We start from the raw sequence: 13,534 nt of genomic DNA on the forward strand, positions 1-13,534 counted from the left end.
CGGAGGTTGCAGTGAGCCGAGATCGTGCCACTGCACTCCAACCTGGGCGACAGATCGAGACTCTATTTCAAAAATAAATAAATTAATTAATTAAATTTAAAAAAACTTTTCAAGTAACTTCAATTATTCCATTGAAAACCACGAAATTGGTTATGTGATACTGATTAACACACTTCCCTTGAAATTCACAAACTTCCCTCGAGCTGAGACATCAGGTAGAATGTATTCAAGGCAAATGTATTTAACAGAGTTATTGGGTGCTTACTATTTGCCAAGCCCTGGGAATACAGAGGTGGAGGAGAGGGACATGTTACTAGGTTTTGACCACTCAGTGGGACAAGGGCCAACTTACAGGAGCACCAAAGAGAGGGCCACAAATGTGGCTCAGGGCCAAGAAGGGTCCACTGAGGAGAAAACACCAGGGTTACTGGATGGAAAAAGGTAAGGGAGATGCCAGGTACAAAGACTTGGGATTGGAAAGTGTGGAAGAGTTATGGAGGGATGGAGAGCTGGCCCACTGCAGCAGGCATTGTGGCTAAGAGCCTTGCTTCTGGGGATCAGACTGACTCAGGTTCAAGTCCTGGCTGTGCCACTTACAAACTCAGAGTTACTTTATCCTTCTGAGCCTCAGTTTCCTCATCTGTCCAATAGGTATAAAATCATCATAGTACCTACATTCTTATAGGTTGTTGTAACGATTTAACAAACACACTGCACACCTGCTATCTGCCAGGCACAGGTGTTGGGGACATACTTGTAAACGTAACAAGGCCCTGCCCTCATGGAGTTTACATTCTAGTGATGTAATGAAAATAACATGCTAAGCACAGGCATTGGCTGTGGTCATGACTGCCAGATCAAGGGGCATAGTAGGAGATGAGGCTGGATTCTGATCACAAGGAATCTCAAATGCCCCTTTACGGGACAGGGAGTCCAGGAGAGTGGGCCCAGCTGCACCAGAGGCTTGGCTTGCCCAGCCTGACCCCTGGACCATGGCTCCGCCCCTGCCCCAGGTACCAGCGGAAGTGGGATGAGCTGGCTGTGCAGGAGAAGCTGTTCCGCCAGGAGTTCGAGCAGCTGGCCAATAACAAGAAGGAGATTGTGGCCTTCCTCAAGCGCACGCTCAACCAGCAGGTTGATGAGATCACAGACCTCAACGAGCAGCTCCAGAACTTGCAGCTAGCCAAAGAGATGGAGAAGGATGCCTTCGAGGCGCAGCTAGCCCAGGTGCGCCACGAGTTCCAGGAGACCAAGGACCAGCTCACCACGGAGAACATCATCCTTGGTGAGGAGGGGACTGGCTGGTGAGCCTGCAGGCACACATCCCAGCTCTATCACTGACCCTGTTTCTCACCTGGGAAACAGGGATAATAGCCACATGCTGCTTGGCACACACTGTCTTCCTTAATTGTCCCAGCAATCCTACGAAGCTGGAAACATCCCCCAACCAGTTTGTAGACAAGGAAGCACCTCAAAAGGTGAAGTGTCGTGACCAAGGTCCCCCAGTTGGCAAGGGTTGTGAGGCTCAAATGTCAGACGGCATTAGAACCTAACCCAGAGAATATATACAGTCCAGCTGCTGGCTGGGCGTGGTGGCCCATGCCTGTAAACCCTGTGCTTTAGGAGGCCAAGGCGGGAGGATTGCTTGAGCCCAGGAGCTTGAGACAAGCCTAGGCAACATAGCGACACTCCATCTCTACCAAAAAAATACAAAAATTAGCCAGCTGTGGTGGTGCACGTATGTAGTCCCAGCTACTTGGGAAGCTGAGGTGGGAGGATCTCTTGAGCCTGGGAGGTTGAGACTGCAGTGAGCTGTGACTGTGCCACTGCACTCCAGCCTGAGTGACAGAGCAAGACCCTGTCTCAAAAAGAAAAAAAAAAAAAAATACAGTTGTTGTTGTCACTGTCACTTTCATGAGAGTATCAAGGAAGGCTTCTTGAAGGAGGTGGAACCTGAACAAAGCTTCATAACATTCATGGAGGGGTGGAGGGAGGGCAACCCAGATGAAGGCAGTAAAGGTGACAGGGCCAGGCAGGGTAGGTGGGGGATGGTAGACCTGCCCCACTGAGACTGCACAGGGCGCACAGGAAGGGACAGGGACCTAAGGGGCATCTTTAAGGTTCTCGCCAGGCCCTGTCCTCTGAGGCAGCCCATCATTGGGCCTTGTGCGCTGTGGCGGCCAGGGGGGAAGCTGGCAGCCCTGGAGGAGTTCCGGCTGCAGAAAGAGGAGGTCACGGACAAGTTCACGTTGCTGGAGGAGCAGGTGCGGAAGCAGGAGAATGAGTTCAGGGACTATGCATACAACCTGGAGAAGAAGTCGGTGCTGGACAAGGACAGGTGGGCAAACGGGGCACCCTTTCGGGCCTTTGGAGGCTTCATCCCTGGGGCTACGAACATCCTAGTCTTCAGGCCTCAGCTTCTAACTGGGGGGTTAGATGGGGAAACTGACCCCCGCCCCCACAACCTGCTACTCCTTGGAATCCCAGCTGGTGATTTTGGAGAGGTGGGAGAAAAGGAATAAGCTCCCAGCTGCAGTCCTCACGCTGGCATTGGAGACTCCCAGGGCTTCCTTTTGCCACTTATTTGGATTAAATCATGTTTACTTAACAGGTGAGAGTACATCGAAATGGTACCAATTACAAAGGTCCAGAGGATCTACAGGGAAAGCCTCCCGCCCATAGCCCCAACCCTCCCAGAGAGAGAACATGCTGGTGTTTAACAGCCCTAGGTGCTCTGGGAACCTCACAAAGCGGTGTGCCCAGGGCTTGTGCCTGCTCTGTCTGACCCCTTCCCCTCCCACCTTTCTGGCCAGACTGAGGAAAGAGATCATCCAGCGCGTGAACCTCGTGGCCAATGAGTTCCACAAGGTGACCACGAACCGGATGTGGGAGACAACCAAGCGGGCCATCAAAGAGAACAACGGCATTAGCCTGCAGATGGCCAGGGTCTCCCAGCAAGGCATGAAGCTGCTGCGGGAGAATGAGCAACTCAAGGGAAGCCAGAACAATCTGTGCAAACAGCTGGAGCTGCTGGAGAACACCCAGAAGGTCATGGCCAGGCACAAAAGAGGCCACCAGAAGGTGTGCCTGCAGGACTCAGCACAGGGCGTTTGGCACGAAAGGCAGGAGGCCACCCTGGGGGCCCTGCAGGGGCAGAGTCGGGGCAGTCAAGTCAGGAGGGAGGGAGGCAGCAGAGAGAGGACTGGGCCTCCTGTGGGGGCTGCAGGGCGCTGGGCCTAGCTCCGGATTGTATATACTTAAAGCCCCCATAACTTATGGAAGCAGAGCCCAGCCCTGGAGAGCTCACTGGCCGCTCCGCATAGGGGAACACGGGAGGCCTGGCTGTGTCTGCAGCTGGGGGACAGGGCAGGCTGAGGGCATGGCCACCTGTCCGCACCCGCAGATCATCCTCATGCTGACCAAGAAGTGCCAGGAGCAGCAGCAGGACACCAAGGAGGCCCAGGAGCTGCGCCTACTGCTGAGCCAGTTGGAGCAGAGATCCCTGCAGCTGCAGGTGGACAACCAGGCACTGAAGTGCGTATGGCCCGTGGAGGGGCGGGCGGCGGGGGCAGGCTGGGGCCAAGCTCCGGCCCAGCTCTTTCTGATCCCACGACCCAGGCCAGTGACTTCCCCTCTCTACAGAAGCCTGCCAGACAGGCTGAGGCTTGGGGCAGGATGGGGGCCCCTGTGGGCTTGGAGATAAATGGCAGGGCCCCTGGCCCCAGGTGGCCCCAGTCCTGGGGAAGGGGGAAGGCTGTTGACTCATCCCAGTTGGGGTCCAGGAGCCAGAGAGACCAGCTGAGCCTGCAGCTGGAGCAGAAGCAGGTGGATTTGCAGCAGCTACAGCAAAAACTGGCTAATGAGCAGAAGGTTCGGGCCAGCCTGGAGGCGGCTCTGGTCCAGGCCACCTCCTTCCTACAGAACATTCTGCAGGTGAGCAGAAGGGAGGGAGGGAGGGCGCAAAGGGAGGGGGAGTGAGCCCAAGATGGAAGCTGCTTGCAGAGAAGGGGCAGCCTCAGGATCAGAGGCCCCTCTTTTCCCTGAGAGACTCCTGGAAAGTCTGTCCTTCGCTGATTCTGGCCTTCAAAGATCCCTCCAAGGTCTTAAAGGAGTTGGATTCCTTCTCTGAGGCTCTGAAAGGTCTCGGGCCTCAGTCTTCCAGACTGAAGAATGGGTATCCCACCACAGACAGGGAAAACTTTGTGGAAATGGGCACTGAGGTTGGAATTTCCTGGAGGAGGGTGGGTACTGGGGCCACTGTGGGCCTGCTGTCACCCCACCCTCACCAACAGATGCACCCCGATGAAGAGGACAGCGACTTTGACGTGACGTTCCAGCCATGGCACAAGGAGATGCTGCAGCAACTGCTGGTCATGCTCGGCTCCACTGTGGTCCCGAGACCTCAGAAGGCTGTGTGTCCCCACTGGGAGTCACAGTCCCATGGCCCACCCAAGGAGAGGTGAGCAAGTGGCCCTGTGTGGCCTCAGAGCCGGCCATAGAGAGCAGGGCAAAGGCATTCAGCCATGGGGACAGTGCTCGGCTCACCCTGGGCCAGAAACCTGGCTCGCCGAAGGCTCTGTGACCCTCGGCCCCCTCCCCACAGCCAGCCCAGCATCCAGCTGCCCAGGACTGGGTCTCTGCTGCCGCAGCTCTCTGACATCACCCCCTACCAGCCGGGGGATCTAGGCCTGGTACCTCGCCAGGCCCACATCCCACCCAACCCCCAGGACCTCAGGCTGCTGTCATATATCACCCGTGTGGGGACCTTCCGGGCACACAGCAGCCCTGAGGTGAGGGTGCCAGGGGCCCCAGGGAAAGCAAGATAGCAGCCAGTCCTGGGTGCAAACTGAGGCTCTGCCAGGCCACAGCTGTGTGGCCCTGGGGATGTAACCAGATCTCTCTGAGCCTTCCCATCTGTAAAATGGGCTGAAGAAAGGAGTGGCCAAGCCTCAGCGGGCCAAAGCATGCCCACACGTGCCCTGGGAGGGGGGTTGGCTGGACCCTGTTGTTCCCTCCCCCACCAGCAGGGAAAGAGTGGGATCCTCCTGAAGAGGCCTCAGCTTCCAAACCAGCAACTTTTTTTTTTTTTTTTTGAGACAGAGTCTCACTCTGTCACCCAGACTGGAGTGCAGTGCCGCAATCTCAGCTCACGGCAACCTCCGCCTCCCGGGTTCAAGTGATTCTCCTGCCTCAGTCTCCCAAGTAGCAGGGATTACAGGCATGCACCATCATGCCCAGCTACTTTTTGTATTTTTAGTAGAGATGGGGTTTCACCATGTTGGCCAGGCTGGTCTCGAACTCCTGACGTCAAGCAATCCCCCAGCCTCGGCCTCCCAAAGTGCTGGGATTGCAGGCGTGAGCCACTGCACCCGGCCTCCAAGCCAGCATCTTTAATCTTACAGATGCGTGCACCTGGTTCTCTAAAAAGGCTTGAAAAGTTTAGTCTTCCTGAAGTTCCCCTACGTCCCAAGTAGGACACAGAGAGAAGAACCTACTCCAGAAATGGACTGGTCCAGTCACAGTCACCCCCACTTTAATCCGCAGGCAGCCTGGAACAGTCTAGAGGAGATTTGTATAAAAAGTAGATACCAAGGCTGGCGTGGCAGCTCTGTGGCTGTGGCTGGGTTGGTGGGCACTACAGTCAGGCAGGCAGCCATGGCCACTAGTGTCACGGCCCCAATGAGGGCCCCTGGCTTCGCTCACGGATGTGGTCCAAGATCAGGTCAGTGGCTCGATCCAGCAACAGAGGCAGCAGCTCCTGCTCAGCAGGGGAGAAGCAGCCCAGCACATGGGCCTGTACCGCCTCAGGGTGCGTCGGGCGCCCAATGCCCACCCGCAGCCTTGGCATTGCCTGTGGGAGAGCCAGAGAGGCCCAGGAAGTTTGGCGAGGTGCTGGGGGACCCCTGGCCCACCCGACCCAGTTGCACAACAAAAGGGTAGACTCACATTGGAGTTGAGGCAGCTAATGCAGGAACGGACTCCATTGTGGCCCCTTCAAGGGATATGGGAGGGGCAGTTAGTGCCTCCCTGGGGCAGTGTCCTTCCACCCCTCCCTGTCCCGGCTGGGTCAGAGCAGCCCATTTCCTGTGGAGACTGGGTCAGCAGCCCTACTCCACCCCAACTGGGAGGCCTGAAGCCCTATCCCAACCCTGACCATCTCAGGACCTCACCTGGCACTGCCCCCCAGCTTCAGAGCCAGTCTCCCCAGGGGCTTGTCCAGCTCATCATGCACCAGGTAGACTTCCTCGGCAGTCAGCCCAAACAGCTCCGCTTAGCACAGGGAAACGGCAGCCCTGGTTACTGCCCATCTGCTCAGAGAGGCACTGTCCCGACTCCCATGATGAGGGGCCACAACTAATCCCACTTCACATATAAAGAAACTGAGCCCCCCCCCAAGTACCCAAGGCCATGCAGCAACTGGAGCTCAACAGATACTTGGAGGCGAACCCGCGGATCTGTCACAGCCAGTCCCCCTCTGGCCCCTGCGCCTCCACCCCCACCCCCACGGCCTGCCCGCCCACCCGTGGCGCTCTCAACTCACCAGCCCGGGCCACGCTGCGCCCGTTGGCGTTCATAAGCCGCCGTGGCCGGAGCAGGACCAGTTGGGCATCCCCCAGCGGGGCCAGGGCGAGATCGGCGGCACAGTGCCGGTCGCGCGTCCAACTCTCCGCCACACCCAGCCTTCGCGCCAGCTGCCCCAGCACCGCCATGCCCACGCTGTGTCGCGTGCCGGGCAGTCCGGGATTCCCCAGGCCAGCCACCTGCGGGCGGCACCAGGGAAACTGAGGCCCAACAACTCTCGCCACCCCCGATCTCACAGCGTCCCGTGGGCCCCAACGCAGAGGAGCGGAAACGCAGAGCAACGCTGCAGTGGGGAAGGGGCGCGAAGAAGGGGCCCAGAAACCCGACCCCTGAGAACTCCAGAAGGCTGGGCAGGCAGGGCGCCCTAGTGCAGGAACGGAGCTTCTGGAAGTTTGGAGCCCGTCGAGCACTGGACTCACCAGTTAAGAAAACAGAGCAGCAATTTGGGGGCACTCGGCTCCCGGGACATAATGGCCGAACTGAAGCTAGGGACCGGGAGCCCCTACGTCGCCGCCCCACGCCACTCACCATCCACCGCTTCCCCGGGGGCCGAGGCTCCAAAACACATCTGCTCATGGCTCTACTCAGCCGCTGTCCCGCGCCCAAAAAGCCGCGCGGCCTCATGCTGCCCTCATTCACTCCCCCGACACTGCCCCCTGACGTCATCACCCCGCAGCAGCCAATCGCGTTGCCATCTGTTTGGCGTCGACCGCCAACGTCCAATCCGGGCCGGGCTACATGGCCGCCATGCTTCTGAGGGGCGGAAGCGGCGAGGAGGTGGCCGAGTCCGGGAACCCAGGCGCCTTCAGTGGTGCGGCGTCACAGTGTCCCTGCGGGATTTGTGTGGGACGCTCGGAGCTCTTGCTTGACCTTCGGTTGGGAGGCCTTGTTATGCCCCCCGCTATAGCCCTGCTTTGCGGCGAAAATCTGGCAAGTCCTTTCCCCGCTGTAGGCCTCAACCTCTCCAGCTAATAAAAGTTTTCTACCTCCCTCCGGCTCAAAAAGCTTGGTTCCCGGGGGCGTGGCCAGAGGGGTGGGGCCTGTGGGCGTCCTGGTGATGGTGCCTAGCAACGTCAGGACCAGGGCCGCGAGGTAGTTGGCAGAGGCCTCGGGGTCCTCCTGGAAGGGGCCTCATGACAGATTCGGACGAGGTACTGGCTAGGGAGAAGACTAACGCAAAACCAGAGGGCCAGGCACAGAGACCGAGGCTGGGTTCGCAGGAAAGGGTGAAGGCCGGGAGAGGCAGGGGCAGCAGTCCGACTCAGGGAAGGCCCTGGCCGCCATGCCAAGAACCAGGCACGTGAGAGATCCTTGTAAGGCTCGGCGGCTGCTTGGACAGAGGTCTCTGGCTTGGGTAGCTGGTGGGGACGGTGACCTCACCAAAATGGGAGAACCGGGGCAGAAGTCAGGTGAGGTGCTCAGTGTGGCCTGCTGGAGTGAGGGGCTGTAGGACCCCCAAGGCCTGAGACTTGGGACCAAGCCTGAGCTGGAGACATCAGAGCTTGGGGTGTCAGTAGCCGGAAGTGGGAGCTGGGAAGGCCTAGGGGGAGAACAGACGGTGTTGTAAGCATGAGGACCCTGATCCCTGACCTTGACCACAGGAGAGGGAGAAGCGCAGGACTGCAGAGGGACAGGTTGGAGCGTCCCTAAGGGGAATGGGGCTGGGAGCGCCACCGGAACCCCGAGGGGGAGTGCCTCCTTCCAGGCCTCATTTCCGCCTCTCCTCCCTCCCTGCAGAATGCTGGGGAGTGTGTCAGTGGGTGGGGTTCGTCTCGGGGGCCTGCTCCAGCTTGCTGTCCTTCGGTTCTAGGATGCCCTGAAGGTTGACCAGGGCCCCTCACAGGACATCCCAAAGCCATGGGTGATTCCAGCCCCCAAAGGGATCCTGCAGCACATCTTTGGGACCAGCCAGGTGTTCCAAAGCATCTGTGATGTAAAACCAAAGGCCATGGGGTTAACAGTGCCCCTCAAAGTCAGGGAGTAGTGAGTGACTACCTTGCTTTGGGGTCCCAGGTTCCTGCCCGACACAGCCATTCACATACTGTGCAGCTTTGAGCCACTTACTCTCTTTGGGCCTCAGTGAACTCAACTGTCTAATGGGGCTCTTCCACCTCAGTGGGAACGAGGCTGATGGCCTGGCTGGACTCCAGGAACTCCAGCCTGCCCTCCCTGGGTTTCTGTCTACTCCTCCTGCCTCTCCACCCAGCTCCCCTGCCTCCCACAGCCCCCACCCCAGCCCTATGCCCTGGGCTGGTCCACAGTCAGGGCCACCCCTCTGCCTGTCCCCACTTTCCCCACAGCTACTCCAGAGGCCAGGAGTGCTTGGAGCAGGCAGACTGGGAGACAGCTGTGCTGTTCTTCTCCCGCGCACTCCACCTGGACCCACAGCTGGTGAGAGGCAGACCTGGGTGGGCACAGGCAGTTGCTGGAACATGCTTCCTCCCTCCCTGTCGCACCTGCCAGATCCCTCCTCTCAGGGCCACCAAGTCCCTGATGGGAATTGGATGTCAACTCTCAGGGGGGTGGAGACTTTCCCCTACCCTCCAGGGGCAGATGGTGGGGAGGATCCAGCAGCCTGGGTCCCCTCACCCTCAGGTGGACTTCTATGCCTTGCGGGCCGAGGCCTACCTCCAGCTCTGTGACTTCTCCTCGGCCGCCCAGAACCTGCGAAGGGCCTACTCCTTACAGCAGGACAACTGCAAGCACCTGGAGCGCCTCACTTTTGTGCTCTACCTACAGGTGCCTGGGGCCTTTCGGGCCCACGCAGGGCACCCACCTCACACCACTGGCTTTCCCTCCCGCTCTCGGGGGCTCTCCTGGCTCCTGGGCCCAGCTCTGTCTCCTTGGATTCCTCCTTGTCCCTGTGTCTGGGTCCCCACCTGCTGCCCTCTCACCTCCAAGGCTAGTTTACTGCCAGGGTTGAGTCAAGTTTGGCAGCATTGTCCATTTGGGCTTTCTGCCATAATGACAGTGTCCAATATGCTAGCCACCAGCCACGTGGAACTGTTGAGCCCTTGAAATGTGGCAAGTGTGACTAAAGAACTGAATTTTATATCTTATTTTTATTTTATTTTATTATTATTGTTGTTTTTGAGACAGAGTCTTGCTCTGTCACCCAGGCTGGAGTGCAGTGGCACGATCTCGGCTTCCTGCAACCTCTGCCTCCCGGATTCAAGCAATTCTCCTGCCTCAGCCTCCTGAGTAGCTGGGATTACAGGCACCCGCCACCACGCCTGGCTAATTTTTTGTATTTTAGTAGAGATGGGGTTTCACTTTGTTGCCCAGGCTGGTCTTGAACTCCTGGGCTCAGGCAATCCACCAGCCTCAGCCTCCCAACGTGCTAGGATTACAGACGTGAGCCACTGCGCCCAGCCTCTTATTTTTATTTTAATTAATTTAAATGTGTATAGCCACACAAAGCTAGTGGCTATTGTCTTGGACAGGACGGCACAGATCTAGAGTCCAGAGGCTCTAAGCACTAAAAAGGTCACAGGGACCCCCAAGTGTATTTCAAAGGAAAAACAATATTAAACTATAAAACACCAACAAAGTCTTGCTTTTTTCCATTTTGATAACCTTGATGTCTTTTTTTTTTTTCTGAGACGGAGTCTTGCTCTGTTGCCAAGGCTGGAGCGCAATGGCGCAGTCTCAGCTCACAACCTCCACCTCCTGGGTTCAAATGATTCTTGTGCCTCAGCCTCCCGAGTAGCTAGGATTACAGATGTGCATCAACATGCCTGGCTAATTTTTGTACTTTTAACAGAGATGGGTTTTTGCCATGTTGGCCAGGCTGGTCTCCAACTTCTGACCTCAAGTGATCCTCCTGCCTCGGCCTCCCAAAGTGCTGGGATTACAGGTGTGAGCCACTGCACCTGGGCTTGATGTCTTTTGTTTATGTCAAAAAATATTCAGTTCTTGGCCGGGTGCAGTGGCTCACGCCTGTAATCCCAGCACTTTGGAAGGCCGAGTCGGGCGGATCATGAGGTCAGTAGTTTGAGACCAGCTTGGCCAACATGGTGAAACCTCATCTCTACTAAAAATACAAAAACTAGCTAGGCGTGGTGGCACGCACCTCTAATCCCAGCTACTTGGGAGGCTGAGGCAGGAGAACCTCTTGAAAGCAGAAGGCAGAGGTTGCAGTGAGCCGAGATCGTGCCACTGTACTCCAGCCTGGGTGACAGAACAAGATGCTATCTCAAAAAAAAAAAAAAAAAAAAAAATCTGTTCTTAAAAAGAAACATTTGGGGCCCTCAGACCATGTGTGAGTCTGTCTGTTGAGGGCCCATGTCCTGCACTGCCACTTCCTGTGTACCCTTGAGCAAATCACTTCACCTCTCTGAGCCTCAGTTCCTTTATCCATAAGAGAAGCATGCTAGTGCCAGTGAGAAAACAAGTTCAAGTTCTTAGCACAGGGCTCAGCACCCAGAGCCCAGGTCCAGGCTACAGCCTGTTTGTGTTAGTTTTGCTGATCTCTTCTGCCATCTGAGTGTTTTGTTTTGTTTTGTTTTTGAGATGGAGTCTCACTCTGTCACCCAGGCTGGAGGGCTATGGCATGATCTCGGCTCACTGCAACCTCTGCCTCCTGGGTCCAAGCGATTCTCGTGCCTCGGCCTCCTGAGTAGCTGGGATTATAGGCATGCACTGACACGCCTAGCTGATTTTTGTATTTTTAGTAGAGATGGGGTTTCACCATGTTGGCCAGGCTGGCCTCGAACTCCTGGCCTCAAGTGATCCACCTGCCTGGGCCTCCCAAAGTGCTGGAATGGGATAACAGGTGTGAGCCACCATGTCTGGCTCAGCCATCTGAGTTTTCTGCATTTCTCTTTGTTCCTGAATCTCTGTATTCCTGTCTCTTGCCAGGCGTGCATCTCTTACTGTCTCTTGCTGTCTTTTCCCAGATCTGTATCTTTCTCCATCTCTGTCTGTGTCTCTGCATCTTCAAGTCTCTGCCAGATCTAAAAGGCTCTGTCCTTATCTTTGTATCTCTCCCTCCTGCCTCAGGGCTTTCTGCTGCCAACTGGGGGGTGCAGCTGGGCTGGGGTGGCAAGCAGAATTGACTGTCCCCTGTGTCCCCAGGGACAATGCCTTTTTGAGCAGTGTGCCTTCCTGGATGCCCTGAATGTCTTCTCACATGCTGCTGAGCTCCAGCCTGAGAAACCATGCTTCCGTTACCGATGGTGAGTGCCCCTGCCGGCCCCTTCTCCCAGCACCCACTTCCTGCCACCCCACCCGGGAAATGAGCACTCTGTGCCCTCTGCCCTCAGCATGGCCTGTCTCCTGGCCCTCAAGCAGCATCAGGCCTGCCTCTCACTCATCACCAATGAGCTGAAGCAGGACACCACCAACGCCGATGTCTACATCCTCCGGGCCAGACTCTACAACTTTCTCCAGAAGGTACAGCGGGGAGGGCGGGTGGGGGCGTACCCCCCAACCTGGGAGTCCTCAGTGTGCCCCAAGATTGCAGGAAGAGGCAAGGCTGTCAGCTAGCCCAGAAGCCCCATCCCACAGTGCAGTGGGTGCTGTCCTCCCTGGGAAGAGGCCCACACTGGCCTGGACCACTCAACTACCATGTCAGGTCCTTGTTCCATTGTTGCTCAGCCCTGGCTGTGTGCCAGGCCTGTGCTGCACCCCATGGGAAGCAAAAGATGAGAGACTCATGTCATCCCTGTCCGGATGGAGCTCACAGCCTGGGGGAGGTGTCCCTGGGCAGATGAGTACACTAGGAAGGCTTTAGCCACAATCCTGTGAAGCCACACACCGGGGCACCCAGGGCACCTAACATGAGGTAGCCCTTCCCCCTTCCTCCCTCCTTCTTTCTTCCCTCCTGCCTTCCCCCTCCTCCCTGCCCCCTTCCTCCCTCCCCCTTCCTCCTTCCCCCTTCCTCACTCCCCCTTCCTCCCTCCTCCTTCCTCCCTCCTCCCTTCCTCCCTCCTCCTTCCTCCCTTCCTCCCTTCCTCCCTTCCCCCTTCCTCCTTTCCTCCTCTCCTTCCTTCTCCTATTCCTCCCTCTTCCTTTCTTTTTTCCTGTTGGCCTCAATGAATCATCCCTACTCCTGACGACCTACACAACCTGGGCTGGGCACAGGGACAGACAGTACAGGGAACAACTTGGGAGCAATAGAAACTTGTCACAAGGGAGGAGGCGGAGGGGGTGCTGGGCACCAAGGAGAGGAGGGTAGGGATGAGAAGTCTCCCTGGAGTCAGTGGGAGCCTCCACCAGGTGTCCCCAAGGCAGGGGGCTTTAGGAAGATCATTCTGGTGTCCGCAGGGGGTGTGGGTGAGCGGGGAGGCCTGGAGGCCAGAGCCTGAGAAGGAGGCTGGGCACCATTGCAGGGTGGGGTGAGGTGGAGGGAAGGTGGTCATCAGGGCGGGAAGGAGGGGCAAGTCCCACAGCCCTTCAGAAGGCAGGGCCGGAGTCTGGCTTGGGGGTGGGCTTGAAGGAAAAGGAAGGATCCAGAAGGGTGCCTGGTGTTCTGGCTTGGCCTGGGTGGATGGGGAGCTGGGAAGCTAGGATGGGGAGGAGCAGGTGGGCGGGGTGGGGCGGGTTCACCTCATTCTCCAAGCATCCTGGGGGCGGCTGAATGCCAGCCTGCATTGCAGGAGGGAACGCCACTGCCCTGGCAGGAGTGACTTCGGGGAGCGCAGTCCACCCTGGCAACTCCTCTCTATGCCCCGGGGCTGGGCTGCAGCCTCCCACAAGCGATTCAGTGGCATGAGACTAGTAATTTGTTTTGTTTTGTTTTGTTTTGTTTGAGACAGAGTCTCACTCTGTCACCCAGGCTGGAGTGCAGTAGTGAGATCTCGGCTCACCATAACCTCTATCGGGAGGTTCAGGCAATTCTCATGCCTCAGCCTCCTGAGTAGCTGGGATTACAGGCACCTGCCCAGCTAATTTTTGTATTTTTAGGAGAGACAAGGTTTCGCCAGGTGATCCCCCCTGCCTCGGCCTCTCC

The 13,534-nt window shown here is 57.2% G+C and overlaps 3 protein-coding genes across 12 annotated transcripts in view; 2 read left to right on the plus strand and 1 right to left on the minus strand.

Annotated features, from left to right (window-relative positions):
• CFAP157 (cilia and flagella associated protein 157) overlaps positions 1-5,592 on the plus strand; it is a 7,039-nt gene extending 1,447 nt beyond the window's left edge. Inside the window, exons 2-9 of one of the 2 annotated variants that reach the window (XM_002820233.4) lie at positions 1,014-1,285; positions 2,185-2,338; positions 2,814-3,081; positions 3,404-3,534; positions 3,783-3,933; positions 4,293-4,459; positions 4,604-4,790; positions 5,403-5,592. In XM_002820233.4, the coding sequence (XP_002820279.3) occupies positions 1,014-1,285; positions 2,185-2,338; positions 2,814-3,081; positions 3,404-3,534; positions 3,783-3,933; positions 4,293-4,459; positions 4,604-4,790; positions 5,403-5,474 (1,402 nt within the window). In that variant the 3' untranslated portion in view covers positions 5,475-5,592. The remainder of the gene's footprint in view (positions 1-1,013; positions 1,286-2,184; positions 2,339-2,813; positions 3,082-3,403; positions 3,535-3,782; positions 3,934-4,292; positions 4,460-4,603; positions 4,791-5,402) is intronic. The other variant, XM_054520684.2, reaches the window with a different exon arrangement.
• PTRH1 (peptidyl-tRNA hydrolase 1 homolog) overlaps positions 1-7,612 on the minus strand; it is a 22,874-nt gene extending 15,262 nt beyond the window's left edge. Inside the window, exons 1-5 of one of the 5 annotated variants that reach the window (XM_024252720.3) lie at positions 7,111-7,612; positions 6,542-6,761; positions 6,171-6,270; positions 5,947-5,992; positions 2,572-5,851 (exon numbers count right to left, since the gene is read on the minus strand). In XM_024252720.3, the coding sequence (XP_024108488.1) occupies positions 5,669-5,851; positions 5,947-5,992; positions 6,171-6,270; positions 6,542-6,761; positions 7,111-7,248 (687 nt within the window). In that variant the 5' untranslated portion in view covers positions 7,249-7,612 and the 3' untranslated portion in view covers positions 2,572-5,668. Of the gene's footprint in view, positions 1-2,571; positions 5,852-5,946; positions 5,993-6,170; positions 6,271-6,541; positions 6,762-7,110 lie in introns of those variants that run through there. The other 4 variants (XM_054520695.2, XM_024252723.3, XM_024252722.3 and 1 more) reach the window with 4 other exon arrangements.
• TTC16 (tetratricopeptide repeat domain 16) overlaps positions 7,610-13,534 on the plus strand; it is a 15,614-nt gene continuing 9,689 nt past the window's right edge. For 2 of the 5 annotated variants that reach the window (XM_054520682.1, XM_054520683.1), the window contains exons 1-6: positions 7,629-7,733; positions 8,393-8,565; positions 8,883-8,973; positions 9,178-9,321; positions 11,659-11,759; positions 11,847-11,976. In XM_054520682.1, the coding sequence (XP_054376657.1) occupies positions 7,716-7,733; positions 8,393-8,565; positions 8,883-8,973; positions 9,178-9,321; positions 11,659-11,759; positions 11,847-11,976 (657 nt within the window). In that variant the 5' untranslated portion in view covers positions 7,629-7,715. Of the gene's footprint in view, positions 7,734-8,392; positions 8,566-8,882; positions 8,974-9,177; positions 9,322-11,658; positions 11,760-11,846; positions 11,977-13,534 lie in introns of all 5 variants that reach the window. The other 3 variants (XM_002820237.4, XM_054520680.1, XM_054520681.1) reach the window with 3 other exon arrangements.

This window comes from Pongo abelii, chromosome 13, assembly GCF_028885655.2.
Source record: "Pongo abelii isolate AG06213 chromosome 13, NHGRI_mPonAbe1-v2.0_pri, whole genome shotgun sequence".
Lineage (NCBI taxonomy): Eukaryota > Metazoa > Chordata > Mammalia > Primates > Hominidae > Pongo > Pongo abelii.